We start from the raw sequence: 27,562 nt of genomic DNA, 5'->3' as shown, positions 1-27,562 counted from the left end.
GGATCATGGAAATCAGTGTAACCCCCACCTTTACTAGAAAGCAACAAAAACAGTGAGAAATAAAGATTTATTGTCAATAATGTCAATATTTACATCAGTCCCACATTGTACTGAGTATGCCCCCCCCCAGCTGCGTCACATAAAAAGCACTTTTTCTCCCTATCTTCCCCCCCCCGGCCACCATCTCTCTCTTTGGAACCGAAACCCCACTGCCCCCCATTATTTATCTATCTGAATAAATGGGGGTGACTATTGAGGTACATTCATTGCAACTGTGCAATTAAGGTGGAAGGTAAATGTGAATGTGTGGCACCCCCAAATCAAGCTGAAGTTGGGGGAGAAGGAATAAACAACGAGTGCACATGGGGGCACATTATATTTAAAGGGGTTTGTTGGAATGTTCATACGGTCACATGACCAATGTCGATAGAACAATAATGTCGCATATTAAGTTAAAGGGAACTTGGCTTTATTAAAATTGGATCTCAATAATGTATTGGATATTGTCGACCAATAATGCAGTGCAAGGGGGGGCTACAGATGCACCTCCAAGAAGCTTCAGTGTATGGGACTACATAAAGGGAGTTTATATATAGCGGCCTCCAGCCAAGGGACTACATCTCCCAGCATTCTCCTCCAGCCAATTTAATGAGTGGTATAGTGAGAATTTAAGGTTACGTGGGTTTAGCAGCCTCCATGCTTTAATGGCTTCCAGATATATATGGGGCTACAGTAAAGCAGAAATGCCCCTGGCTGATCAATCAGCCTCCCAACATTGTCATCTCCTCTCATTCTTGTCTTTACTTAAAAACAGCCCCCATTATTATTATTATTATTATTTATGAGGCAATAAAGAAGTTCAGTGCTGACAGTTCACAGAGGTCTAATAAAATAGGTGGACTTTATCTCGGAGGCAGTTTGGGCTCTTCTGGATTCTGCAGGGAGGCTGCAGCCCGTTCCACCACCTGGTTCAGTCCGAGCCTCCTCAGCTGCTCCACTAGATTGAGGCTGAAGTTGCTTTTCTGCTTCTGAACAGAGTCACAAGTGGTTTTAGCAGAAACACTGTCCATAAGGGCAAAGCCCAGACTCCCCAAAGTTTTCTTCCAGCCCAACTGTAAGAAGCTCGGTCGGCTGCTGTGAGTCGCTGCCTGGGCTACTGCGGCCTCCTTCTCAGTGGAGACTGCGTTTGCAGAAATGCCGTGTTCCTTCAGGAGGGTCACCAGTCCCAAGGGGGTGCTTTCTCCACAGTCTGTTTGGTCGGATGGGGGTGAGCTCTTTGGCGTTTGTCTTTGGGGCTCCAAACTGAGTGAACTCAGGCTCTCGTAGCTTCTACATGAGGGAAGAACTGTATTGCGAAGACTATGGAGAGAAGCAAAGTGTTACCGGTAGTTTATTTAGTCTGACCACAGGTAGAACATATAATATACAGCTACTACTGTGTTCTACTGCAGACTGCACCTCTACACAATCACTTGCACCCCCCAATCTCATCAACTGGTCACCGTGTCACCCGCCTCTGCCACCTCAGTGTGCCCGTGCCACCCACACATTCCTCATAGAGAACTCCTATATGTTTCTGTCCAATCTGAGCTTCTGAGGCCAGTGACATTGTGGCAAGTTGTGGTATAAAGCCGACAGGTGTGAGTGTGAGTGTGAGTGGGTAAGCGCATGCACACAACTAGAGAAATGGTTAGAGGTTAGAGAAAGAATAGGCCTTTGCTACAAGTCAGGGCACCGTTCCCCACAACTGACTGGCAAAAAGGGATGGCGTTCAGGTAACAGGCAGTTTAACCCAAAGGGCAATGTGGCACTCAGTACTGACATTTACTCTTTGTGTCATTAAATGGGCCGTGATTCTACGTATGTGACTAGATTATTCCTATGCAAGTCAGTGTTGTAGATGCCATCCGTGTTTGCAGTCCGGCCAGTGGGACAATTACACCCTGAGTAACTGAGACAAAACTCTGAGTAACCCCCTTGCCCAACGACTCAGTGACCAGACGCATTCACATACGGCTTCTATAACCTCACACATTCCCTTCTTCTGACACTATATTATAATAAGCACCAATAGCTCTTCAATGAATTCTTCATTTCTCCACTAAATCACCTCCCCTGAGACTCCTGTCTCCAGTCTAAGCTGCAGCATCGCACTTACCCCACTAGGTGGCAGCACGTTACAATGTATCAACACTTTATTATAAATATACTATATGTGCCGCTATATAACTTTATTATAAATATACTATATGTGCCAATATATAACTTTATTATAAATATACTATATGTGCCGCTATATAACTTTATTATAAATATACTATATGTGCCACTATATAACGTTATTATAAATATACTATATGTGCCACTATCATCATCATCATCATTTATTTATATAAACTATATAACTTTATTATAAATATACTATATGTGCCACTATATAACTTTATTATAAATATGCTCTATGTGCCACTATATAACTATATGTATCCAGGAGAATGAGTGAGGAGCGGAGCTTGACATCTACAACTGGTCACTGAGTCGCCATTGAGACACTGGCCGGCCACTTGGGCTACCTTGAGCTTCGCTGGGGAAACTGATTAGGATCTGGTCGCCTCTCACAAAGTCAAGCATTGGAAAAAACGTTTCCACCAGGAACTGAAACTGTGAGGACAGAAAACGGACACATGAATGAGAGGTCGAAAGACAGGATGGAAGTGGAGAATGAGTGCGGGAACGGCGAGCCATGCGCCCAATCCAAGGCAACTGCAAGAAATCCCATTAGCAGCCGAGCAACCCTTCACTTACAATACAACAGTGCAGTAAAGCATTTACCCCAAGTTCAATAAATCTTCATAATATACACGCAATGGAAAACTTGCCTTCTTTGATTGGATTTTAACTTTGAGTACTTTTAATCTGTGTGTGGGTATATGTTCCCAAAGTGATCCTATGAGCACGTTTACAAAAACAACATGCATTTTCTATTTTTAGTGTTTTCTGAAATATCAGCAGTTTTAGACCGTGGTTTTGTCTCCCTCTGAAAGTCAGAGATTGAGCAGCTCTAAGGTTGACTGACAAGACAGAACATATATAGACAGATAGGGTTACTGCCACTCTGGCCTCCAAAGAGAGCTGATGAGCCAAAAGCCTATTAACAGCAGTCTAAAACTGCTAACATCGCAAAAACAATTAAATTGCAACATCAATGTATTTTTTGGGGTTCAGATTCCCTTTATCATATTTAAGTGCATGCCATCACAGCACATTTCCATTACAATGCTGCTTATCCCACTATAAATGAAAGGACAACTCTGCGGACCCAGGAGCTCCATCTGTTCATTGTGGATAAGAAGTTTTTCCATGAAACGTCTAAGGAACATCTGATGATATGGAAACAGGTAACTAAGAGAGAGAAGAGAGTGGAAGATGAAGAGAGAGAGTTTGCGGCTCTCCACTCACCTGGATGTGACCATGGTAATGTCCTGCATAGGGAGGGACTTGCGGCAGGTGGTGATGGTGAATGTAGACGGGGTCTGAGGGAGGTTGTTAACAGAATGGAACACTGAAACACACAAGTGAGCCATGAATTAATCAGAGGTACCTTATTTAAGTGCAGTCGGCTGGTCCTGGTGGATGAATGGAATATGGATGTGAATGAATGGAGGAATGTGGAAGTGTGGTGGAAGCCTGGATACAATGTAAAGGGGCTACACACAGATTAAGGGCTTTAGAGAGGTGGGGGAAATGGAACGTCTGTATTGGGGCTGACCAGACAAGAAGACTCTGCAGAACAGATACTCACAGCCATTCCTGTCTTTGCTTTTTGTTGGAGTGGATGAGGCCAAAGCCTGGAAGGAGATGGGCTCCAAATCATCTTCCTCGATATCATTAAGGTTATAAACATCTTGCTGATCAATGTCTAATTCCAAGAAGTCTTTGGTGAGGACACCAGGCCTGTGGTCCAGGATACCCCCCAGGTTGGGCTTAGCCAGCTGCTGCCAATGCATGAGTGTGGCGGAGCCTGGAGAAAAGCACAACGAGGAGACGTGATTGGTTATTACATTACAGTCAACATATACCAACCAATACATATTTAATCATTTCTTGCACTCACCTTCCAGTGGTTTCACTATCTGCAGCTTCTCCGGAAGACCAGACCGAGAGCCAAAGGACAGACTGGAGCTGCCAGTGACCTCCGAGATGCCGGAATAATTGGTGCCTGTGGACAAAATACTTTCATTGGGGGTGAGGAGCCCACTGGAGAGTTCTCCATCTCCTGGAAGCCTGAACTCGCACTCTTCATCTATATTCTCAGAGAAGTTAGAATTCCTTTGAGCATGGAGCCTCTGGAGAGCAGCTGCCAGGTCTTGACTTCCAGGGGTTCCCGGCCTCCCCAGCTTCTTCTCTCCGGCACTAGGACAGAAAAGAAATGAGTTCCTCTGCAATGTCTGAGCAGGCTATTCACCTATTGCAGTCTCTTTGCTTGGTTCATGTTGTGTAAGAAAGTCAAGTTTTGCTCCAATATTGTCCATACTTATAGGATGAAGCTCATCCTTACAGGTGCATGCTGGGGCTCATCAATGCAAAGACAGTCGGCAGTTGTGATCTGATCACTATATCTGAGGCTGTGCTTTACCCTTTATGACTGTCCCCAAAAATGGAACATTTTGGAGCAAAACTTGGTTGGTTGTGGAAAAGTGTTAAGTATGGAGAAATCCAGGTCTAGTTATTATATGTATATAATTCTATGAGGCAACATTATGAGCAAATTGGGGGTTTTAATGAAAGGCACCACTTAAGAACAAGATCATTTGGGCACAAAGACTGAGGGAGCTGCACCCATCTCCTTACCTACAAGCATCTTCCTCTGGCCCAGGTAACAGAGTCTCTTCCTCCAGGAACATTAAACTGGAACCTTCCATCTCACAGAAGCTCATGGGTGGGGTGCCAACACGGCTGGGGGCGGCTGAGGGTCTTTGAGATGGAGCACGGGAGCCAATCGGTGACTGGCAGCGGGATCTGGCCCTCACCGCCTGATTGGCTGCTTTCACCGTCTCAAAGACTTTCTTATAGCTCCTGCGGGGGCGGGACGACATATATAACATTCATTCAGTGACATTCATTCAATTGCCAATGTTCCTTGGGGCTCAGACAATAAGCTCGCCAGCTAGAGACGGGCAACCTGCTTTCAACAAAGAAACAAAAGGCTTACTTGAGTTCTGAGGAGGCATCCATCCCTTTTCTCATGGTGCCTTCAATTTCTGCAGCCAAAGAATCCTGCACACAGATCAACATATTAAATCAATTATGTGGACATATAAAGATCACATTTGTGTCTATTATATTCATTTCATTTCTAAACGCACACAAGGGTCTCAGTTTCTTCTGACAAGAAGCCCAAGTAGAGATGAGTGCCCGTCCCTGCTCACCAGTGGGAAGATGTTGAGGGTGCTGTATCTGCTGACGGTGCTGTTGGGAAGACTGCGGTTGCGCTGGTTCTTCAGCTCTTCCTGGGCCTCGTGCAACATGTCCTCACACTCTTTGTGTTTCTCTACCAGGTCCTGCAGCTGAAATCACAATATAAATATAGATATGTTAATTGCCAGGATTATGCTAGTGTTATTTGTGCAATTCCACCTCCCCCTGATCTCTATACCCATTCACTATACCCAATGTACAAGGTACCCGGTGCTGCATCACATGAATAAAAATCCCCGTAGCAAATGATGCAAAAACAAACAACGGGGTCCACCACAAATGCTCTCTGCACTGCCCTAAACATTGAGTCGCCTCATAATGTCGGGACAAAGGGGAAAATCTTACCCGAGTCTTCTGTTCTTGCTCCCTCTCCTTAGTAGCGCTGAGATGTTGCTGCAGCTCCTCGTTTTCTGTGAGATACTGGGGAAGAAGAAAGTGGCCCCATTAGTGACTGCCGGTTGCTTCTATAACTGACCCTATAAGTACACACAGGCTCCACACACCTCACTATGGGTCATTGACATCGATGAGGGTCCACCAATCATTTGCCATTTGCTGACCCATGCTTGTTATGGCACAGTGAGGGTTGTGGAGCCTGTGTGACTGAGTACAACAATGTAGGTATGTCGGTAGAATTGTGATTTGAACATGAGCCACTCACATTGCGACACTTTTGCTGTAGATGGACAATCTGTGCCAGTAATTGGCTGATCTCCTCCTGTTGCCGAGCCACATCATCCCCTCTCCGTGCCACCTCTTCTGCCAACAATGCCACATTCCTGCTGGCCTCCGCTGAAAAAGTGGCATTTTAATTCGACCATTAGTGCTTCTCATAATAACGTTCCTCAAACTGATTTTTAAAAAACAAAGCCAGGGAGCCTAACTGTCCAATAATGATGGCAGACACTTACAGAATTGCTCGACACAGTCCAACATCAGGGAACTCTCCTGTTCTTCATAGTCACAGGTGGCATTGAGAAGGTCGCTGGCCTGGAGAGACAGAGAGGCATTGAGTGAGCTACTGTGGATATATATATATTTATTATATGTGTTATTAGAACTGCCTTCTCTTCCTTACCTCGGAACGCATGTGTTGGTTCTCGTCTTCCAGATACTTGAGTTTTTGCTGCAGGGAATCCAGCTGGATGTTGTGCTGAAGGCATAAGGAGGATTCATTGCGACGCAACCTGCACAAAGCAAAGAGTCCACCATTGAAACACGCAGAACTACAATGTAAGTAATAGGAACCCTACAGCTACACTTGATCCCCTCACAGTCTTTCATACAAACATCTTACAACCATTGGACACTTTCAGTAGACTGGGCCTTTGGGCAATAGAGAATTTTCAGCCTGAGGCCCCCGTGTCATTGATACAAACAGAATGTCTCCCTGAGATACTCACGGGGTGGAGATGGTAGATCCAGGCTCACTCTCGCTGTTACTGATGTACAAGTGAAGAAGGTCCTCTCGCATTGATGCCTCATGACGGAGCTGACTGGCCTGCAGAAAAAGGAACGCTAAGGTCATTCAGAGAGAAGAAACAAAAGTAGGGAGCAGGTGGGATAACTCCCTGCAACCTTTTTCCACCCAACGCACATGGGTGTAATTATTCAAAGGAGACTTTAAGGTGACAATCACCCACTCACAGGCAACTGCCACTAAACAATGGAATGTGAGACCTTGCCTAAGGCAAAAAGGTCAACTAACCCTGTGTCATGAGGGAGATAAGGATCCACTCTGGGGATTGTTGAGACGTTAAAACCCAGGGCTTGATAATTATCACCCTAATGATATCTTGTTGTTGCCTAAAGATATGTGCCCTAGGCCCCTTGCATTGCCCACATTTGTGCAGGACTTGGTGTTAACATAAAGAATATATATATATATATACACACAAATACAAAATGTAAAATCCCAGGCTGCTTTGGGCTTAATATTTTTGCTGTTCACATAGTCCTCAGATGATCTCCAGGGATATGGAACTAAACAGCTTAAGCTCCCAAATCCTCTCTTCTTACCTCCTCTTTAGATGCCTCCAGCTGTTCCTCCAGGAGCAGATTTCTATCCGTCAGTTCTCGGTTCTGCTTGAGCAGCGACTGGCCAATCCGAGCAGCCAACTCCAGGTCTCTCTCTTTCTACAACCAATGAAACACCAACAATAAGTCTTGGAGACTTCCCCCCATAGCATTAACCATTAGCTTCGGCCATAGACAAGGAACACAAACCTCTTCCAACAAACTGGTGACGGCTTCAATGTCCCGGTAGGTCTTGGTTATACGTCCCACGCGCTCAGAACACAGAACTGCAAAACAAAGATGGTTCTGATTAACGGGGTGATTGATGACATCAGATTCACCAATAAATGGAGGCGCTTCATGGATAATGAGACAATGCAGTAGTTGAAGGAGGGGTTTCTGGGAACAAAGTACTTGGCAGTAAGAAAACTCTAATTATATCCGCCCTTATAATTATCATTAAATCAAGCAAATGGTTTAGAAATCAGTGCAAATCCCTAATGGGTGGAAATCCCGTATCCATTGCACAAACACTCTCCTAATTGTATTAACTCCTTCCTTGCCTGCCAGACAAATACTGGAGCAGCTCTACGGTATGTCGCTGACCTAGTGGACCTTTTCATTGAAAGTATCAACCCAAATCTAAAGAGCAGACCAGGCCTTTGGGAAAGGGGGTTCAGCCAAATGTGACATTAACTCACACAAAAATCAATGGACTTTCATATGATTCCCCAGAGCAGCGATGGACAACTTGAAGCCCATGGGAGTAGTAGGGTCCCCTCAGTATCAAACGTGTTGTTTAGTAAATAAGCAGCCCACTAATCACAAACCCAAAGTCTCAGTCGCTATAGTTCTACCAAAGTGATTGTGTTGAGCAGCACTGGGAACGTTCCACTTATAGGAAAACAAGCAATTATGAGTGTCAGCCTTTAGACTTCAGAGAGGGCCGAGAGGATGTTTTCTGTCACACTAATTGGGAATAATTGGGATTTAACGGCTGCAGGCTTTAGTTTGAATAGACAAGCTTGACCTTGATAATGGGGCACTAGAGCACATGGAACTAGGAATGATATCTCCAGAAATGGAGGAGGAATATTTGGCGGTGGATCTTCAGAGCCAGACAAGTAACAACAACATGGCCACTTATTATAAGAAACCCAGGGGACCATTTACAAAGCAGCGAAGATTAAAGCCTGATTGGTTGTTTGTTGGCAAGTTAGTAAATAAGGTCCTCAATGTTCTTCAAGTTCAACCGTTTGGAGTGAATTTACTAAAATGAAGACAAAACGGACTCTCACTGTATGTATTATACTCTCACTGTATGTATTACACTCTCACTGTATTTATAACACTCTCACTGTATGTATTACACATTACTCTTGCTGTATGGATCACACACTCTCAGGCAACACAAAAGAAAGAAAGATCTACATCTGTATCAGCTTTCAGTTCCCCATGTGTCTGTGTGTGTCTGTGTGTGTTTTTGTATATTTTTCTTGTAGGGCTGATGCAGTTCTGCCCCAGCCAGGAGTCTCTATTATCTGCTCTAAATAAATGAATTAGATAAGATTTGCTGCAAAGTGTCAGCCTGTGTGGTCCAAGCTCCCCTCTGAGTGTCACGTGAGGCCACTAAAACACAAGTTTCCCAATAACCGCCCCTAAAGAAAACACAGCATTTCCCTTGTAAAAGACAATTGTTTTGGCTACAGCAGCACATTTCAGGTTATTAGTATAAGTAACTAGTTCAACATGACCATAAAAGTCAGAACAAAGTGCAGTGAGTCCAGCACACCCAGAGGCACAACACACACACACACACACACATATAGATCAATACTTGGGCAAGAGATAAGTGTCAGCCCTAGAGGCAAGAGGCCAATATAAAACCTATAATAATAAATAACATGGCTCTGTATTACCTTCCTGCATATGATCTGCCACAGTGTTGGGGTCAATCTCAAATACGAGGTTGCCGTTGCGTTTATCCTCACAAGTGGAGGGGCTGTTCCAGAATTCCATGGCTCCCCGGTGACTTGCAGTCGCACAAACACTAAGACATGGACATCAGTGGGGTACAAACACCCCGGGCAGGTTGCAGTTGGGCACACGAGACCCCGGTGGGAAGAGGTAGGTCCCAGGTGGGGGGTCGCTCATATCCTGCAGTGGCCAGTCTGTAGGCATCAGACCATACGGAGCTGCAGGGAGTTGTGCAGGGAGTTGGAGCATAGGCTGCACTGAGCGACACTGGAGTTGTTCAACCTGATCTGCCACAATAACAACCTTGTGTGTTTGTCACTTGAACTACTCACACCTGCCCCACAATCACAACAATGGGATGTCCCACAGCTCTTATGGGGAGGAGGCAAAGTTGGGAAAAACACAACAAAGCCCTCCCCGAAATACACGGCACGTCCTATTCACATGCTAAATACAACCACCCCTCTGATAATGCTCCTGTGTTTTGGGTGGTCCCACAATGAGTCCGTCATTCATCAGCCTGGAGATTGTACAGACCCCCCCCCCCCCGGCATTCCCAAACACTCTAATTATGTCCCGTGTTATTATCACTCCCACCCGCTCTTATCTCTGCAAGAAACACACCTGTCTATCTATCTATCTATATACTGTATTTATATATATTATACTCACCTACATAATAATAATCCTCACTGTACTTATAAACTAATATATAGCAATAAACACACCTATATACTGTGTATATATATATATATATATATATATATATATATATATATATATATATATATATATTCACCTTCATAATAATACTCACTGTGCTCATAAACTAATATATATATAAACACACCTGTGTATCTATCTATATACTGTATTTATATATATTATACTCACTACATAATAATAATCCTCACTGTACTTATAAACTAATATATAGCAATAAATACACCTATGTATCTATATACTTATATACTGTATATATATATATTCACCTTCATAATAATCCTCACTGTGCTCATAAACTAATATATATATAACACACCTGTGTATCTATATACTGTATTTATATATATATATTATACCTACATAATAATCCTCACTGTACTGATAAACTAATATGAAGCAATAAATAAACACTCACTAATGAAATAGCCACTGATTAGACAGACAGACATACAAATCTATACATAATATACTGAGTCCAGCTCTGGACTGTGATTCCAAAGAAGCAAATATATTAAGAATTGTGGAATGAGACTTGATGGAACCAGAATTCACACACTGAGAAGCCGCAGGAATAACCAGTTAGTAAATGAGCCAATAAATCTGTGCAAAAGTCACATAAATAAATATATAAATAAACAGACAATACACAGAATGACATTGGAACTGGGAAAGAAAGTGTTTGTGTTGTTGCAGCTGCTGTGGGAATAAAGTGCAATGTGTTTACTCTACCAGTCCCTCCTCAGACTATTTATATAGGAACAGGTGTCACATAGAGAACTTTACTCCTTATTCTCTATATTCTGCACTGGGAATCACTACACAACTCTTTTGTCTTATATATGGGAAACACACACACACACACAAATACATCACAAATAGGAATACAGGTATGGACCAGTTATCCTTTATCCCGAATGCTCTGGCTTTTCATATAAGGGATCTTTCTGTAATTTGGATCTTCATACCTTAAGTCTACTAGAAAATCATATAAACATGAAATAAAGCCAATAGTCTGGTTTTGCCTCCAATAAGGATTAATTATATCTTAGTTGGGATCAAGTACAAGATACTGTTTTATTATTACAGGTATGGGACCTGTTATCCAGAATGCTCGGGACCTGGGTTTCCCCGGATAACAGATCTTTCTGTAATTTGGATCTTCATACCTTAAGTCTAATAGAAAATCATATAAACATGAAATAAAGCCAATAAGCTGGTTTTGCTTTCAAAAAGGATTAATTATATCTTAGTTGGGATCAAGTACAGGTATAGGACCTGTTATCCAGAATACTCAGGACCTGGGGTTTTCTGAATAATGGATCTTTCTGTAATTTGGATCTTCATACCTTAATTCTACTAGAAAATCATATAAACATGAAATAAAGCCAATAGGCTGGTTTTGCTTCCAATAAGGATTAATTATATCTTAGTTGGGATCAAGGACAAGTTACACACAAGGCAACCACAATAATCACACGTGAAGTCATTTTACATTTACACGTGTACCTATTATTCATTACTTCATACTTCTCTGCAGTTGGACTGTCTAACCGGAGACTATTGAGCCCAATGTGGCCCTGCAGGGGATTCTAAGGACCCCCAGACTGATTAAGAACATCATTAGACAGCAGCCCCTGCCCTACAGTGAATAACTGGTGCACAATATGGGAACATGCTCTAGTCTAGTGGGTTCATTATAGACTGTAGCCCAATTTGTACAGATAGGAATCCATGTTGTTGGGTGCCAATGTGACCACTCATATCGGCCTGTATGGGGCAAAACAAGAGGCTCCTGGTGCAATATCTGCACAGAGATCAGTTGGCCATTAATGGGGAAAGCAGTGAAATCCCATGGAGTGAGGACCTGATGGCTCCCCAACTCAACACAATTGTCCCCATACAGCCCCATTCACTCAACATTTATCAACGTTTCTTGGAAATATCTAGTATAGGTAAATCTAAAAAAAAAAAAACATTCTTGGGAAGCTATGGTGTCCCATTCCTGTATATTAATGTAGATTATCAGTGACTATTACTTAGTGTAAGTGTCGGCCTTATACTCAAGTATCTGCTGAACAGCTAGAGACCAAAGAAAAGGAGAAAAGCCCAGGGGGCATCTGACTTGATCCCAATACAACAAATGCACAATCCCAAATTTTTGAGGACAGAGGAAGGAAATCCTTTGTTGTGCGACACTAGATCCATTGGAATTGGGATGAGCTCACATGAGCAACGACTTGAGACAATGGAGATGAAAAGGGAGAAGAGCCCATTGGAATGAAAATGGGAGAAATCCGTGTGAATTTGTTGGCCGTGGCTACAGTTGAGCAGTGAGTTGAGCAGTGAGTTGAGCAGTGAGTGTTACTGGAACCTTTGGCAAATGAGGGTTTAATCTTAGGAGGAAGAGACCCCACGCAGTTATACGTGTCACTGGATGGACATTAGCAGGACGAGACACAAAGGAAAGTCAGGACAACGGTAGTAGAGTATTAAAATATCATTCAAATAGTTTTCTCTATTAGGACTTTGGGCTGAGATTGAAACATCTTTTTGAAAAAAGAGACTCACGACGTGAACGAGGAGGCCCAAGTGCTCTGCCCTGAGCCTTCAGCATAAGTGAGAGGACACCACCATATTGTTTGTATGGTCGGCACTCAAAGAGCAAGTCCTACAGGCACTTGTAGTAAAAATTGGTCTTTACTGAAGTACAGGTGTGGATAACAGCCTAATGCGTTTCGTGTTCTCACAACACTTAATCATAGGCTGAGACCCAGTATAAACAACACAGGGCCCCAATGTTGGCTCTGCACCCACAGCTGATGGATCACTTAGGACTTGAACCTACAGTTGGTTTGGCACCCACTAGACTTTAAGCCTGCGAAGCTGACTCTTATTTTATGGAGGGGGGGTGGAATGAATTAAAACAGATTTCCACAAATGTGTCATGTTAGGTTAAAGGGGTTTTAAATCCAATAATAATATTTTGCCCATGTAATTCTAAGTAATTATCCATTATATACTTATTAGGACATTTTCAGTGTTTTCTGCAATTTCTGTAGGTGAGTGTGTTACCAAAACTAAGTATCTGTCTTGTCATTTTGTGATTGTTTGAACGGCTGCTTAAGACTCATGAAACAAAGTAGCAGAAGTCAAAGAGCTGTGAAGGCGAGGCAAGGTTCTGTTGGAAGTGAAGCTGCAGGAGAGCTGGATTCAATAGCCAGAACCAGCAGTGAGTCAGTGCAGGGACTATTTCTTCCTTGAGCAAAGATAAAAGTGATGGGTGTCCCTGTGTGATGGGTGCCTGTGTGATGGCTCCCTGTGTGATGGGTCCCTGTGTGATGGGTCCCTGTGTGATGGGTGCCTGTGTGATGGGTCCCTGTGTGATGGGTGCCTGTGTGATGGGTCCCTGTGGTTAGTATTTTACACCACTGACTGTTTGGGCAACACTGAGCCACAATCACATAAATAGTGATAATTACTATGAAACTTGATTTTATGAATGACTTCTTACTTCTACAGACAAGTAGGACAGTGCATACTGGAACGGAGCTGCCATATAGTTTGACACTGGTTAAACTCAACTCTGGATTTCCCTATAGGTTTCTATTGAGTGTGTAAGTGACGCACCGTGTGTTTTTTCCCCATTGAAATGCATGCGACCTATATCTTTTGCTGTAACCTGGGACTGACCCAGGAACATTATGTCCATGAGGAATATGTCCGACTACTGGAAGATCTTCTCTGTCTAATCTCCTTACTGTTCCCTCAAGGCCTGAGCTAAGCCTGTATCCCAACAGCAGCTGCTGAGCTTCTATCTCCCGACTCCATTAGGATTATTTCCATGAGATTCCTTTATAGGGGTGGCAGTTGCACAGAGCGTATATAAAGGAGAGGGCTAGTGAGGAGCTTGAGCAATAAACCAATGGCTTTGCCAGATCATAAAAGAAGGAGCGGAGCAAGCGACGGCAGGGTTGGGTGGAAAGAACTCCCAGCAAGCTCAGCTTTGTGCCTTGTGGCAATACAAACTGGATATGAGAATAAATACATGTTAATGAGTAGAGTAATAACGAGTAGAGTAATAATAAGTAAGGTGCAGTTAAGAGCCAAGACTGGGAGTTGCTGGAGGCGACAGGTGCCGGGTCCCTCCCTCTTCCAACTGTCACTTCCAACTGCCTACGTGCCGCTCAGCACATCCACAGTCTGATCTAAAGGAATCCAGTCCGACGGCCCAACACCCCCCGGAATAATAATACTAATAATACTAATACTAATAATACTAATAACCCTAATAATACTAGTAATAGAAATAATAAGAGCAGGACTCACAGCAAAGCAATGATTAAAGCAACAGCCATAAACCCTCTGGCCTCTCACTGACCCCCCATTGTCCCAGGGATTTACTCAGGGAAAATAACTACATAAGTGCCCTCAGTGCAGGGAAGGGGCAAACTGTCACATCTAAGTGCCGCCCCCAACCAACTGTCATGTTTAAAACTGAAAAAAAAAACCCCCGTCTGTTGTTCATCCCCCCTGGACTTTGTACACGAGGCCCTGGGACTGGTGCTGAGGATTGTGGATTGTTTCTCTGCCCCCTGTGTTTCTACATATTCAATTGGGCAAATGAGTATTAGGGGGACACCAGCGAGTGCAAAGGGCCCCTCACTTCCCACTTGCCCTACGGCAGGACTTCTGCAATCCAACAAGAATGAGCCGGGGGTGATTGTGCTCCCATTATTTTCAACTAATTCTCTTTTTAGTGTTTGGCCAAACTGGATCCAGTTGAGTGAATGATCAGGTGCCATACACCCCCTCGTGTAGTATCAGTGACAATCCCCCCATTGGTCTGTGTGGGGGGTACAATAAGTAGATTTAGGCTGGTCCCCCAACTGTACATAAGGCCCATTGCCTGCAACTGTTCTGGAAAACTTGTGAGCCTCAACAAAAAGATAACCCACACCCAACCCTGATCTGCATCCAACCTGCACCAAACCTGCACCCAACCTGCACCCATTCTGCACCCATCCTGCACCCTGGCCTAAAAACACTCTGCACTCATTATGGACCATAAATGAGCCGCCCTATAGCCGCGTGTGAAACACCGACCCCCAGTCGCCACTGCGGGAGAAGATTGAAATTATTGGGCAACCTGGAAACAATGGGGTATATTTATCAAAGAGTGAAGTTAGAGATCACCACAGTCCTCTAGAGTGAAATTCCACCACTCTCCATTCATTTCTATGGGATTTTTATAAGAGTATTTATCAATGGGTGAAAGTGAAAGTTCATTCTGTGATAAACATGCCTTTCAAAATCTCATAGAAATGGGAGTGGCGGAATTTCACTCTAGAGGACTGTGGTGACCTCTAACTTCACAGAACCAACAAAGGACCCCACTCGGGTTAATAGGCAGGTTTGTTGCAGAATCCTGCAGGTATACATGGCCTTACGCGTTTCGGGAACAAAATCCCTTAATCACATCCTATGATTCTGGAAACGCGTAAGGCGACCAATCAGCGACAGCCAAGAGGCAAATGCTAGCTGCTGATTGGTTGCTATGGGTTGCTAGACAAGTAGCAGGGGGCATGAAGCCCAGAGAGGTTCTACACAAGCTCCTTCTCCATTGAATCAATAGGGAGAGGAGCTTACAGTCTGCAGGGGAAATTCCCAGTTTAATGGGTCATTGGCTGATAAGGAACTGGGTGCAGAGGCACAAACACGGCCACCAACCTCTGTATGTGAATTAACCTGACACCCCAAACACACGGAGACTCCCTCCCTGGCTGCAATCCCATCAATATCACATGAGAATAATAAATATTATACACAATATCCAGTGACACAAGGAACACAAACCTGGGAGCTGGTGGAGCAGATAAGAACATTCCACTGCTCAGATCCACATCCAACTCCCACTGGAGACAAGTCATGTGTCACTATCATTATCACTGAGAATGGCTACACAATGCACTGCTGCTCCTGACTACGTACATCCCTGATACAATGCAGCAGTAATCCTCTTCACATGTGCATTGAGCTCTCTCCTTGTTTTCCTTCTTTAAGGCTTCGTTGATGCAATGCATTGTAGGGACTTGAGTCTTGGTGGGAAGACAGCCACTACCTTGCTTCATGCGTAGTCGGGAGCGGCAGTGCAGAAAATAACAAGGGACTTTTGATAACAGTCACATGTATAAATAGAATAGAATGACATAATGCATTTAATTCATGTATATTGCAATGGTGCTTTAATGATGCATTTGCCTTTACTTCCCTTTTAAAATACATTTCCTTTAATATCACTGCGTATCAGCACCATTTCCATTTACTGCACTAACAATAAAGAATAATTCCAGGAATTTATATGAATCTACTAATTTCATTACAATCACAGGCCAAATCTACGTACGTCTGTCTCACATACATGTGTCTCACATACGTGTGTCTCACATACATGTGTCTCACATACGTGTGTCTCACATACATGCGTCTCACATACGTGTGTCTCACATACATGTGTCTCACATACGTGTGTCTCACATACATGCGTCTCACATACGTGTGTCTCACATACATGTGTCTCACATACGTGTGTCTCACATACATGCGTCTCACATACGTGTGTCTCACATACATGTGTCTCACATACGTGTGTCTCACATACATGCGTCTCACATACGTGTGTCTCACATACATGTGTCTCACATACGTGTGTCTCACATACATGCGTCTCACATACGTGTGTCTCACATACATGTGTCTCATGGTGCCAGTAAAGTGTGTGTCTAAAAGCAGCATTTTTAACCCAAAACCTCAACTGTTTATTGGCCCTAAATGCTAAAAGAAGTATCTGGTGCCTGGATATAACACACTGGTCTGTAAATGACTAAACAAACCCCAGGGGCTGCTCTAAGATGCCATAGACACTTAAAGGGACACTGTCATTGCAAAAAAATTTCAAAACACATCAGTTAATAGAGCTGCTCCAGCAGAATTCAGGATTTTTTTTATATTCAATTTTGAAATCTGACATGGGGCTAGACATATTGTCAGTTTCCCAGCTGCCCCCAGTCATGTGACTTGTGCTCTGATAAACTTCAATCACTCTTAACTGCTGTACTGCAAGTTGGACTGATATCACCCCCTCCCTTTCCCCCCCAGCAGCCTAACAACAGAACAATGGGAAGGTAACCAGATAGCAGCTCCCTAACACAAGATAACAGCTGCCTGGTAGATCTAAGAACAGCACTCAATAGTAAAATCCAGGTCCCACTGAGACACATTCAGTTGAGTAGGAGAAACAACAGGCTGCCAGAAAGCAGTTCCATCCTAAAGTGCTGGCTCTTTCTGAAATCACATGACCAGGCAAAATGAGCTGAGATGCACCTACACACCAATATTACAACTAAATACACTTGCTGCTTCAGGAATGACATTTTATATTGTACAGTCAATTATCTGCAGTGTAAACAGTGTCATTTAGAAATAAAAACTACACCATAAAAATCATGACAGAAGCCATTTAAAGTTTTTTTGGGCCTGGGGGGTTGCTGTGTGGGCTTCAGACTAAGGGAAGAGTTTAGATCTCCGTGTGGACGTGAGAGAGACGCAGGGCTGTGCAGGTGCCTGGGATCATTTGGTGCAATAGGAACCCCCTGCCTTTTGCTACTTACGGAAATAGTTGAGGGTCTCTGTTATCTGCTCAGGGGTGAGCTGGAGGGGCAGGTCCTGGGGCAGGAGGGGAGTTTGCAGCCAATCATCATGCTCATAGCCAAACATGGAGTCTGCTCGCAGGGTGTAGTGGGGCAGCTGCTCCTGCAGGAGACTAATGATCTCCACCTCGGGCACGTCACTACTAGTGCACACGTCTGCAAAACACAACAATACACACATTACACCCGCGCACCAGCCCCAAACAAATACATTATAATAATAATAATAATAATAATAATAAAGACAACTCAGTCAGTAACTGTCAGATCCGTGGAACGGCATGTTGTGCATTCTCAATTATAAGCAAAACTTTCTTACTACTCAATATTGCTGATCAATAATATTGTTATTATTAAATAATCCCATAATAATGCTAAGGAGATCTATAGTCACACACACACCAGTGTAGCACAGAGACGCATCATTTAAGTGCCAAGGAATAAATACTATTTAAATAAGTCCAGTTCAGTAAACAAAATATTGGGGCTCATTTATCAACACTGGGCAAATTTGCCCATGGGCAGTTACCCATGGCAACCAAATTGCTGCATTCATTGTTCTACTTGCAGTTGGCTTTAAAAAGCGAATAGCTGATTGGTTGCTATAGGTAACTGCCCATGGGCAAACGTGCCCAGTGTTGATAAATGAGCCCCAGTGATTCAAGTCTCAGTGCTGCCCTGGGAGAGAGATTTGGGCAAAATAACAAGAGGTTGGACACTGCCCTCTGCTGGGCAAAGCTGTAGCAGCCGCTGTTGAGTGAACATAGAAAAAAGATGGGGAATTGCAGCTGCAGTGTTAAATGTAAAGACGGGCACAAAGTTGCACCTACAATCGATACCATTGCAGCAGCTGATATAACTCACTGCGTGTTCTGTAACCCGGCTGCTGCTGCTGGGCACATGGAATCCTGACATTTGATTTGTTCCTAATGAATTGAATAAACACAGATGCCGCACAACAGGACACCAGCGCCACACACAACTGCCACTTTCACAACAGACTCCGTGATGCTGCCCGTTCTTACCAGTGATAGTGGAGGCATCTCTGCGGCTGCCATGTTTGATTGGCTCCGCTCTGGTTGTCTCATTGTCCTGGGGGACACACGCAGGGGCAGGAGGTTGAAGTTCGGGGGACTTTGTGGCTGGGGTACTGGCTGCCTCCCAACACAGAGCCGAGGGGTCCAGCTTGGCACGAGTCAGCGGGAGAAGCAGGGAGCCATGTACTGACGACTTCACTAGCGACTGCTCCGGGAGGCAGAACAGAAAACCGGGGATCCCCTCAGCGAGGCTGCTGCCTGCACCCCTGAAACACACACATATAACATATAAGGACAATGAAATGCACAGTATTCTACATTATTGTTTCCTACTAAAAGAGAAGGTCTATAAATACATGTTATTAATAATAATAATAATAATAATACTCAATATATTCTCTAAAAAGCAGCACACACACATGTATGTATATCTTTATTTAGTGGGGATCAAAACTATACTGCAATAATAAATATACACTGTCATTAACCACGACAAGAAGAAGGAGGTTCCTGCACCACAGCTGCGCCAAAGAGCTTACACTCCAAGCAGGTTCCTTGTCTCCAAAGAGCTTGGGGCATTAGACATCAACTCTTATCATCAAGATGCATTGTATTCAAATTTAGAGATGTTTACCTAATAATGGATCTTCCTATTATTTGGATCACCCTACTTTTAAATCATGTAATAAAGCCAATAGGCTGGTTTTGCCTCTAATAAGGATTAATTATATCTTAGTTGGGATCAAGTACAAGCGACTGTTTTATTATTACACAGAAAAAGGAAATCAGTTTAAAAATTTGGATTATTTGATTAAAATGGAGTTTATGGGAGACAACCTTTCCTTAATTCTGAACTTTCTGGATAACAGATTTCCGGATAAGGGATCTTTCTGTAATTTGGATCTTCATACCTTAAGTCTACTAGAAAATCATATAAACATGAAATAAACCCAATAGGCTGGTTTTGCCTCCAATAAGGATTAATTATATCTTAGTTGGGATCAAGTACAAGTTACTGTTTTATTATTACACAGAAAAGGGAAAACATTTTTAAACATTTGGATGAAATGGAGTCTATGGGAGACGGCAGTCCTGTAATTTGGAGCTTTCTGGATAACAGATTCCGTACTTGTACTAGTGCTGCACAAGAAGAATATTTCAGCGAATCAGCTGCTGCAATTCCACTAAAGGAACACTGGGTGGCAGCGATAGATCAATTATATGAGAAAGCTGCAAAGAGTCAGAAGAAAAAGGCAAATCATTAACAATCTTTAAAAAAACAAACCATAAAGACCAATTGAAAAGTTGCTCAGAATTAGCCATTCTATAACATACTAAAAGTTCACTTTAACACAGTAAGTTAGTAACTAGTTTTTTCCTTCTTGAAAAGAGAAGAAAAACTCTGTAAAGGCAATTCCTTCTGGGAAACAATAAAAACCTATTGCACTCCACTTCTTGGAAATACGATGAGACATCACAGTTCAAATAACTATATTTTTTATTGCTTTCATTACCTGCAGCACAAAGCTCCGCACGTCACACAACTCAGTGATCTTCTCAGCACCTCAACAAATCTATATTTTTTTCTAGTTTTAAAGATATCAGCAGATAAAACAAGGAATCAGGAACAACAGCACCACCTACTGGTCATTACACCCAACAGGCTGAAAATGAAATGAGTGAGGAAATGAACATCTTGTGATGTCTGATGTCTTTTCCCTGCTCACTAACTTCATTTTCTAAGCAGAACAACAGCACCACCTACTGGTCATTACACCCAACAGGCTGAAAATGAAATGAGTGAGGAAATGAACATCTTGTGACGTCTGATGTCTTTTCCCTGCTCACTAACTTCATTTTCTAAGCAGAACAACAGCACAAGGCATTCTGTTTTATATCCGCCAGCAGGAGGCGCTGTGGTTTCTCTATATCAGCTGAGTTAATAACCTAAAACTGATTGCTCAGTAGGGACTAAATGTTTCAAGGTATTAAGGACGCATAATTTAACAGTTTCGATTAAGTCAATGACCCCCCATTTACTGAGCTGCTTGTGGGGGTAAAAAAGAAACGGGGAAATGAAATCTCGGCCTATCAGAGTTATTTTTTTTTTTTTTTTTTTATACCCAATAGAAATATCAGTCCCATGATGGGCCTGAGCGACTGCTACAGATACAGACAAATGTATTTCTCCTGGACCTAGAAGGTCTTTAAAGCAAATCTAAACCCCAAAATAGAAACAAATGTAAACTTACATGTTTGCAATTTACTTTAGGTTTTTGTTCTTAATGGCATCTGAGATATTAGCAGTTTTAGACTGTTATGACAGAGACACAGGCTGCTATTCCGGGAGATTCGTCGTCCAGCGACAAATCGATTCTTCTTCGGGCGACTAATCTCCCCGAACTGCCTTCCCGCCGGCTACAATTGAAATCGCCGTTGGTATGGCACTTGGAGCGCTTTGTTTTCTGAAGTCGTTTGTTGCCTCACGAGGAAACTTCGGAAAGCCAAAGTGATCCGAGCGCCATCCCTCTGGCGATTTACATTCTAGTCCCGGGAAGGCAGTTCGGGGAGATTAGTCGCCTGAAGAAGAAGCGATTTGCCGCTGGGCAACGAATCTTCCAAATAGCAGCGTGTGTCTCTGTCCTTAATCCGATTTTAGATAATGGCCAGTATTTCCCTTGTGTCTATGTAATTAAGTGTCGGCCACTCCCGTGTGTTACTATTTACCTGTGGGTTACACTTCCTTCCTCCTTTGTTTACCCCTTGTCCAGCCCCAATCTCTCTATCACTAGAAGTGTCAGCTCTTTGACTTCCTGGGGACCCCGGACAGACAACAAGAGAGACTCACTGGGATTTGAATGAAACAGCTGAACGTGTGGCCCTAACTCGGTGGCTCCTCATAGACACACAAATAAATAAAGCAGAAAGCAAAGCTGGTGCAGAAGAAAAAGCCAATGTTTGGGGTGAATAAAAGACCTTTGTGTTGTATCCGTTACACAAACAGGAGATTAAGATTCAATGGGAAGAGAAAGAGGAGACACTTGGGCCGGTGTTTGTGGAAGGGACAATGAAAGGCCGACTTGGTCTCCTTGAAAGATCTGAAGATATTGATTGAATTGACTCAAGGTCTGTCTTTGTCTCTATTGTCCCTCACACTTGTCTCTCTGTCTCTCTCACTGACAACAACAGGAGCATTTGGCCTGAGATCCAGGGGATTGTAGGGGTTGAGTATTAGGGTGCTGATTCATGGGGGGCAAATCCCCTCTCCAATACTGGGGCATTTTGTGTGATTAGCCAGGATCAGCCCCTGTAACAGGGCCCTTTGGGTTGCCCAGAATTCTATGAGCCCAAAGTCAAGCCAAGCAGCAGGGGGAGGGGTGGAATTGTGCAGATAGGGGACACAATAAGCACAGAGGTGTAATAATTAACGTCAGGGCCAGAGAAGCCCCCCACAAACACTGCCTTCGCTTACTCAGCGGTTATCTCTGGATAAGACTCTGATCCCTCCATGAAACTTTGTACTCAGTCAATTCTCTGCAACTCGCCACCTCTTTAACTGTCTCGTGTCCAGTGTGAGTCTCATTTGCAGCCGCTCAGCACTTATTCCATGGCACGTCCATTGCACCAGACAGTCAAGCAGAACAAACTGCACAAGGAAAACACTTTGGGCAGCGACAAAATGATTAAATTCACCGAGTTCCCCGTCTGCTCCAAATTCTCATGACCTTGGGTGACTGTCCCTATTTCTCTGTGTTTCATTCAACGAAAACATTGTAAAAATGTCGCCTATAATTTCTACTTTATTGCAATGAGAAATAAGCCACAGGCTAATAAAAAGACGTGACAAATACAAATGTCCCCACAGGGTCAATACCAGTAAAGTTGCCAAATGCGCCAGTTAGAAAAGTCAAATACATGTGGCCCTCGGCCAAGCCCTTGTCACCTCTCTGGCTAATGTCAACTGGGCCAACCGGAAGTGAAAAGAGCCGCAGCTTCCCGTGCAATCTGATTGGCCCAAAAACACCAGGGACTGGTCAGCCATATGTGTCCCAGTTTATTGTATAATCTCATGGGGTGCTGACCTGCTGCTATACATATTATATAGTAAGTAAAGATATTATATAGCAAGTACAGATATGATATAGTAAGTACAGATATTATATAGTAAGTACAGATATTATATAGCATAGTACAGATATTATAAAGTAAGTACAGATATTATATAGTAAGTACAAATATGATATAGTAAGTACAGATATTATAAAGTAAGTACAGATATTATATAGTACGGTAAGTACAGATATAATATAAGTACAGAGATTATATAGCATAGTACAGATATGATATAGTAAGTACAGATATTATATAGTAAGTACAGATATTATATAGTAAGTACAGATATAATATAAGTACAGAGATTATATAGCAAGTACAGATATTATATAGCAAGTACAGATATATAATAAGTACAGATATAATATAATTAGCACAGATATTATATAGCAAGTACAGATATTATATAGCAAGTACAGATATGATATAGTAAGTACAGATATTATATAGTTAGTACAGATATTATATAGTATGTACAGATATAATATAAGTACAAATATTATATAGTAAGTACAGATATAATATAATAAGTACAGATATTATATAGTAAGTACAGATATTATATAGTTAGTAGAGATATTATATAGTATGTACAGATATAATACAAGTACAAATATTATATAGTAAGTACAGATATAATATAATAAGTACAGATATTATATAGTAAGTACAGATATAATACAATAAGTACAGATATTATATAGTAAGTACAGATATGATATAGTAAGTACAGATATTATAAAGTAAGTACAGATATGATATAATAAGTACAGATATTATATAGTAAGTATAAATATTATATAGTAAGGTCATATATGATTTAGTAAGTACAGATAGTATATAACAAGTACAGATATTATGTAGCACAAATATGATATAGTAAGTACAGATATTATATAGCAAGTATAGATATTATATAGCAAGTATAGATATTATATAGTAAGTAAAGATATTATATAGTAAGTAAAGATACGATATAGTATGTACTGCTTCCAATCCCTATAATTCTGCTAGCCTAGGCCAATAGCTGTGACTGTAAGAGAATACTCCATACTAAATTAGGCTTGTAAATTAAATATATGTTCCTTGCAATACGTTCAGTGTATTTTTAGATCAGAAAAGCACTGGGAATGAGTGTTTTTATTATACAGGCAGGGAAGTTAATCTGGGGATAACATGTGACGGCATTTTCTGATTAGAGAAGGGGTTTTATTTTATGGAGGTGACACAGTTTTATTATATAAGCCTTATTATATAAGCCTTAGGGGGGAACATGACCCAAGTGAATAAGTAAAGCCAACTGGAACGTTCATGGCTTAGTTCCAATGGAAGCCTTAAAAAGGGCTTGTTCCCCTTTAAATGAACTGTTAGTATGATGTGGAGGGGGATATTCTGAGGCAATTTGTAATTGGTTTTCATTTTTAGCAAGTACAGATATTATAAAGTACAGATATAATATAGTAAGTACAGATATGATATAGTAAGTACAGATATAATATAGTAAGTATAAATATTGTATATTTATGTGATCAAACACTAGATGACTTATTTTTTTATTGCTTGCATTAGCTGCAGTGTGTCTTACACAAAGCTCCGCAACAATGACAATTTCCTACTTTGTCTGTGTGTTGAGTTTCAGCACAATAATGTTGCCCATAAACAATTAAATCCAATTAAATCTGCACAGAAACCTCAACTGAACCCCAGTGTGGGATGAAGTGGAACCCCGACTGCAAGTAAATCCTGATCCCCAACCTCACTAATCACTTTGTAACTGAACGGAAGCAAAACCCACAACAATATCCCAAGATCCAGTGAGAAACTGGCGACAAAACTCACACAACTCCGACTGGAAAACAAGCTAAATGCTCTTTTTGCTTTGGAAACTCCCGAGAATATCCTGCTGTGCCATATAAGAGCCGTGCAACAGGAGCCCATTAGCAGCAGCATTTTCTCCATAAATAAAATCTGCCCATTCTTCTCACACCCTGGATTTTATTTCATGTACCAAGTGTCTGTATGTTACAGATGGATTGTGGGGACCGGCTCTATTTTATTTCTTTTTTTTTATTTTAATCTCCCCCCAAATTTTGCCTTATTAAAGAAAATGTCACTTTGCAACGTACATTCATTGATGAGTAATTGCTATTAAGTAACGAGTCTGTCTGTCCCATTGTATTCTCTGCCCCGGCGATTGACTTTAGAAACAATACAGAAGAAACCGTCCGACCTTTGTTACTTTGTATAAAGGGACAGACGACAGACACAGCAGGGACTCACGGACGCGACTTTCCATAGTAATTACATTTACAAATAACCCTAATGACAGAGACACACGCTCAGATTTGGGGCGATTTAGTCGCCAGTCGATAAATCGCCTCTTTTTTGGGGCGACTAATCTCCCCGAACTGCCTCCCTCCGGCTAAAATGTAAATCACCGGCAGGATTGAACGCTCTGTTTTCCGAAGTCGCCCGAAGTTTCCTTGTGAAGCAACTTCAGAAAACGAAGTGCAACGATTGCCTTCCTACCGGTGATTTACATTCTAGCCGGCGGGAGGCAGTTCGGGGAGATCAGTCGCCCGAAGAAGAGAAGATTTGTCGCTGGGTGACTAATCTCCCCGAATCTGAGCGTGTGTCTCTGCCCGAAGACCAATGGAAATTTTTGAAAATATTGGAACGTTGCTTAGATTGACATTAGGCACAATTTCTATTTATTTCTCCTTTAAGTTTCTGCTACTGCTCTGTTATTATTTATAAAGTAACACCAGTGGGGTCTCCTATACCCTAATATACTCATATCATCATCATCATCATTTATTTTTGTAGCATCAGCAAGTTACAATCATTTCTAGGAGGGATCTTGCATTCCTTTAAAGGGTTACACAATAAAAATCAGGATTGGAGGGGGACCGTTCATAAGAGCTTACAATCTATCAAATGAAAAGCCGACAGAATGAAAGAACAGTGAGTGGAAGTGAAAGTGTAAAACAGAGGAGAATAAAGTGCAACACTGACCTTGCAGGTTTGTAATGCATGACTGGAGGGCTCCCTGCACCCCAACTTTCTGTCCCACCTGCACCTCCTTCACATGTTGCCCCTGTCCCTGGGCAGTGAGAGACTGGGAGAGGGAACAGTGTGGGCTGGATATTTAGTTAGAGAGAGAAGAGGAGGAGGAGGAGGAGGCAGTGAGTACACAGGGATTAGGGAGAGACAGAAGTGGATGCTGGGAATGAATATGTTGCCTGTGCACCAGCAACGCTATCTACTACTTCTGTCACTTCTAATATATCCATCCGGGTGTGTCCCCCTCTCAGCACCTCTTCATTATATACTCACACAACTAGAGTCCCTTTCTTCTCCCCAATCTCTCTCATATATAAAGGAACGAGGCTCCTCTAACACACTGACACACACACACTCACATCCACACTCAGACACACACTCACACTCAGACACACACTCACTCACTCACTCACACTCACATTGGCACAAGCAAGACATCCTGTATCTTTTGTGCACTTCTACTTTATTCCATGTTATTTTGCAGTAAGTGTAACATGATGTAACACAATAGGGGTAACGTGAGCGCTATATATACACAACTTTAGGTCTGACACCCAACGACACAGACTCACACTTGTCACTTTGATGAAAGAAGACAATTAATTGTTCATTATGTTGAAATACTGGAGACGTCCATGAGAGAAATCTGCCACCTACAAAAACAAGGTGATCCTTTCAAAAGTGAATTTAACCCACGGCGGAGGCAGAGGTCTGACCTAAGTCAGAGATTTAAATTAATTCTATAAGCAAAAGAAAAAAAGAACCCCAATTGCCTCCCACTCATACCGCAGTTCCTCAGATATTACACTACTTATAAAGTATTTTGTGATTGCGTGAGGGCAATCACTGAACGTTAAAAAAAATACTAATGTGCTTGGTTTGCACAAATTACAATTATATTAAAGTGCCAGTGCTATAAGAATTAATTCAGTTAAATGTACTTAGACTTAAAGGTTGATAGATTATTACGCCTTGATAAAGCTATCACTGCGAAACGCGCGTCGGCGTTTGGAATCCTTTTAACTTATAACTTTTAGAATATTCTCAGTCCTTGGGAAACGGAATAGAAGGGGTGGGAAAAGAAATCTATTTCTAATTAGTGCTCGGGTATCTCCTTTCTCTGTTGCTAAAGCTCACAAGAGCCCGTGGATTCGTGGTTTTTTTAGGCTTATTTAGCTCTCTTACAGAACAGGATTTAGTTAATAACACAAGACCACAAGTCCCGGGTATTCTGCCTCCTTATCTTTGTGGTGTCCCAGGGATAGAAAACAATTTAGGTAGCAGCTTTTGGGACAGCTCCACCCTCTCCAATTTTCTATTTCCTACTTGAAACCTTTTTAACCTGAGCAATTTGTGTTTTTAAATTATTTATCCCATTAACTGCGGTCCTCTTTATATCAACTACACTATTTATTATTGATCATTAATTACTTGGCACTTTTTAGC

At 42.2% G+C, this 27,562-nt stretch overlaps 1 protein-coding gene across 4 annotated transcripts; it reads right to left on the bottom strand.

Moving 5' to 3' along the window:
- Positions 1 to 52: 52 nt before the first annotated feature.
- hap1.L (huntingtin-associated protein 1 L homeolog) lies at positions 53 to 26,225 on the bottom strand. Of its 4 annotated transcripts, XM_018234689.2 has the most exons (18): positions 26,069 to 26,225; positions 18,929 to 19,206; positions 17,865 to 18,059; positions 7,705 to 7,781; positions 7,498 to 7,614; positions 6,882 to 6,979; positions 6,557 to 6,665; positions 6,390 to 6,468; positions 6,140 to 6,270; positions 5,824 to 5,898; positions 5,430 to 5,567; positions 5,213 to 5,277; positions 4,852 to 5,076; positions 4,115 to 4,413; positions 3,803 to 4,021; positions 3,460 to 3,562; positions 2,574 to 2,661; positions 1,289 to 1,359 (listed from the first exon to the last, which is right to left on the bottom strand). In XM_018234689.2, exons 1-17 carry the CDS (start codon positions 26,086 to 26,088, stop codon positions 2,616 to 2,618), a joined length of 2,274 nt encoding a protein of 757 aa, XP_018090178.1. In that variant the 5' UTR covers positions 26,089 to 26,225; the 3' UTR covers positions 1,289 to 1,359; positions 2,574 to 2,615. The 4 variants fall into 4 exon arrangements, with proteins under 4 accessions (XP_018090176.1, XP_018090177.1, XP_018090178.1 ...); XM_018234687.2 differs by lacking the exon at positions 2,574 to 2,661 and having other exon boundaries at positions 53 to 1,359; XM_041576508.1 differs by lacking the exons at positions 2,574 to 2,661; positions 3,460 to 3,562.
- Positions 26,226 to 27,562: the final 1,337 nt, after the last annotated feature.

The sequence above is a fragment of the Xenopus laevis genome, chromosome 9_10L, assembly GCF_017654675.1.
Source record: "Xenopus laevis strain J_2021 chromosome 9_10L, Xenopus_laevis_v10.1, whole genome shotgun sequence".
Taxonomy (NCBI): Eukaryota; Metazoa; Chordata; class Amphibia; order Anura; family Pipidae; genus Xenopus; species Xenopus laevis.
This window is presented reverse-complemented; position numbering and strand designations above follow the sequence as displayed.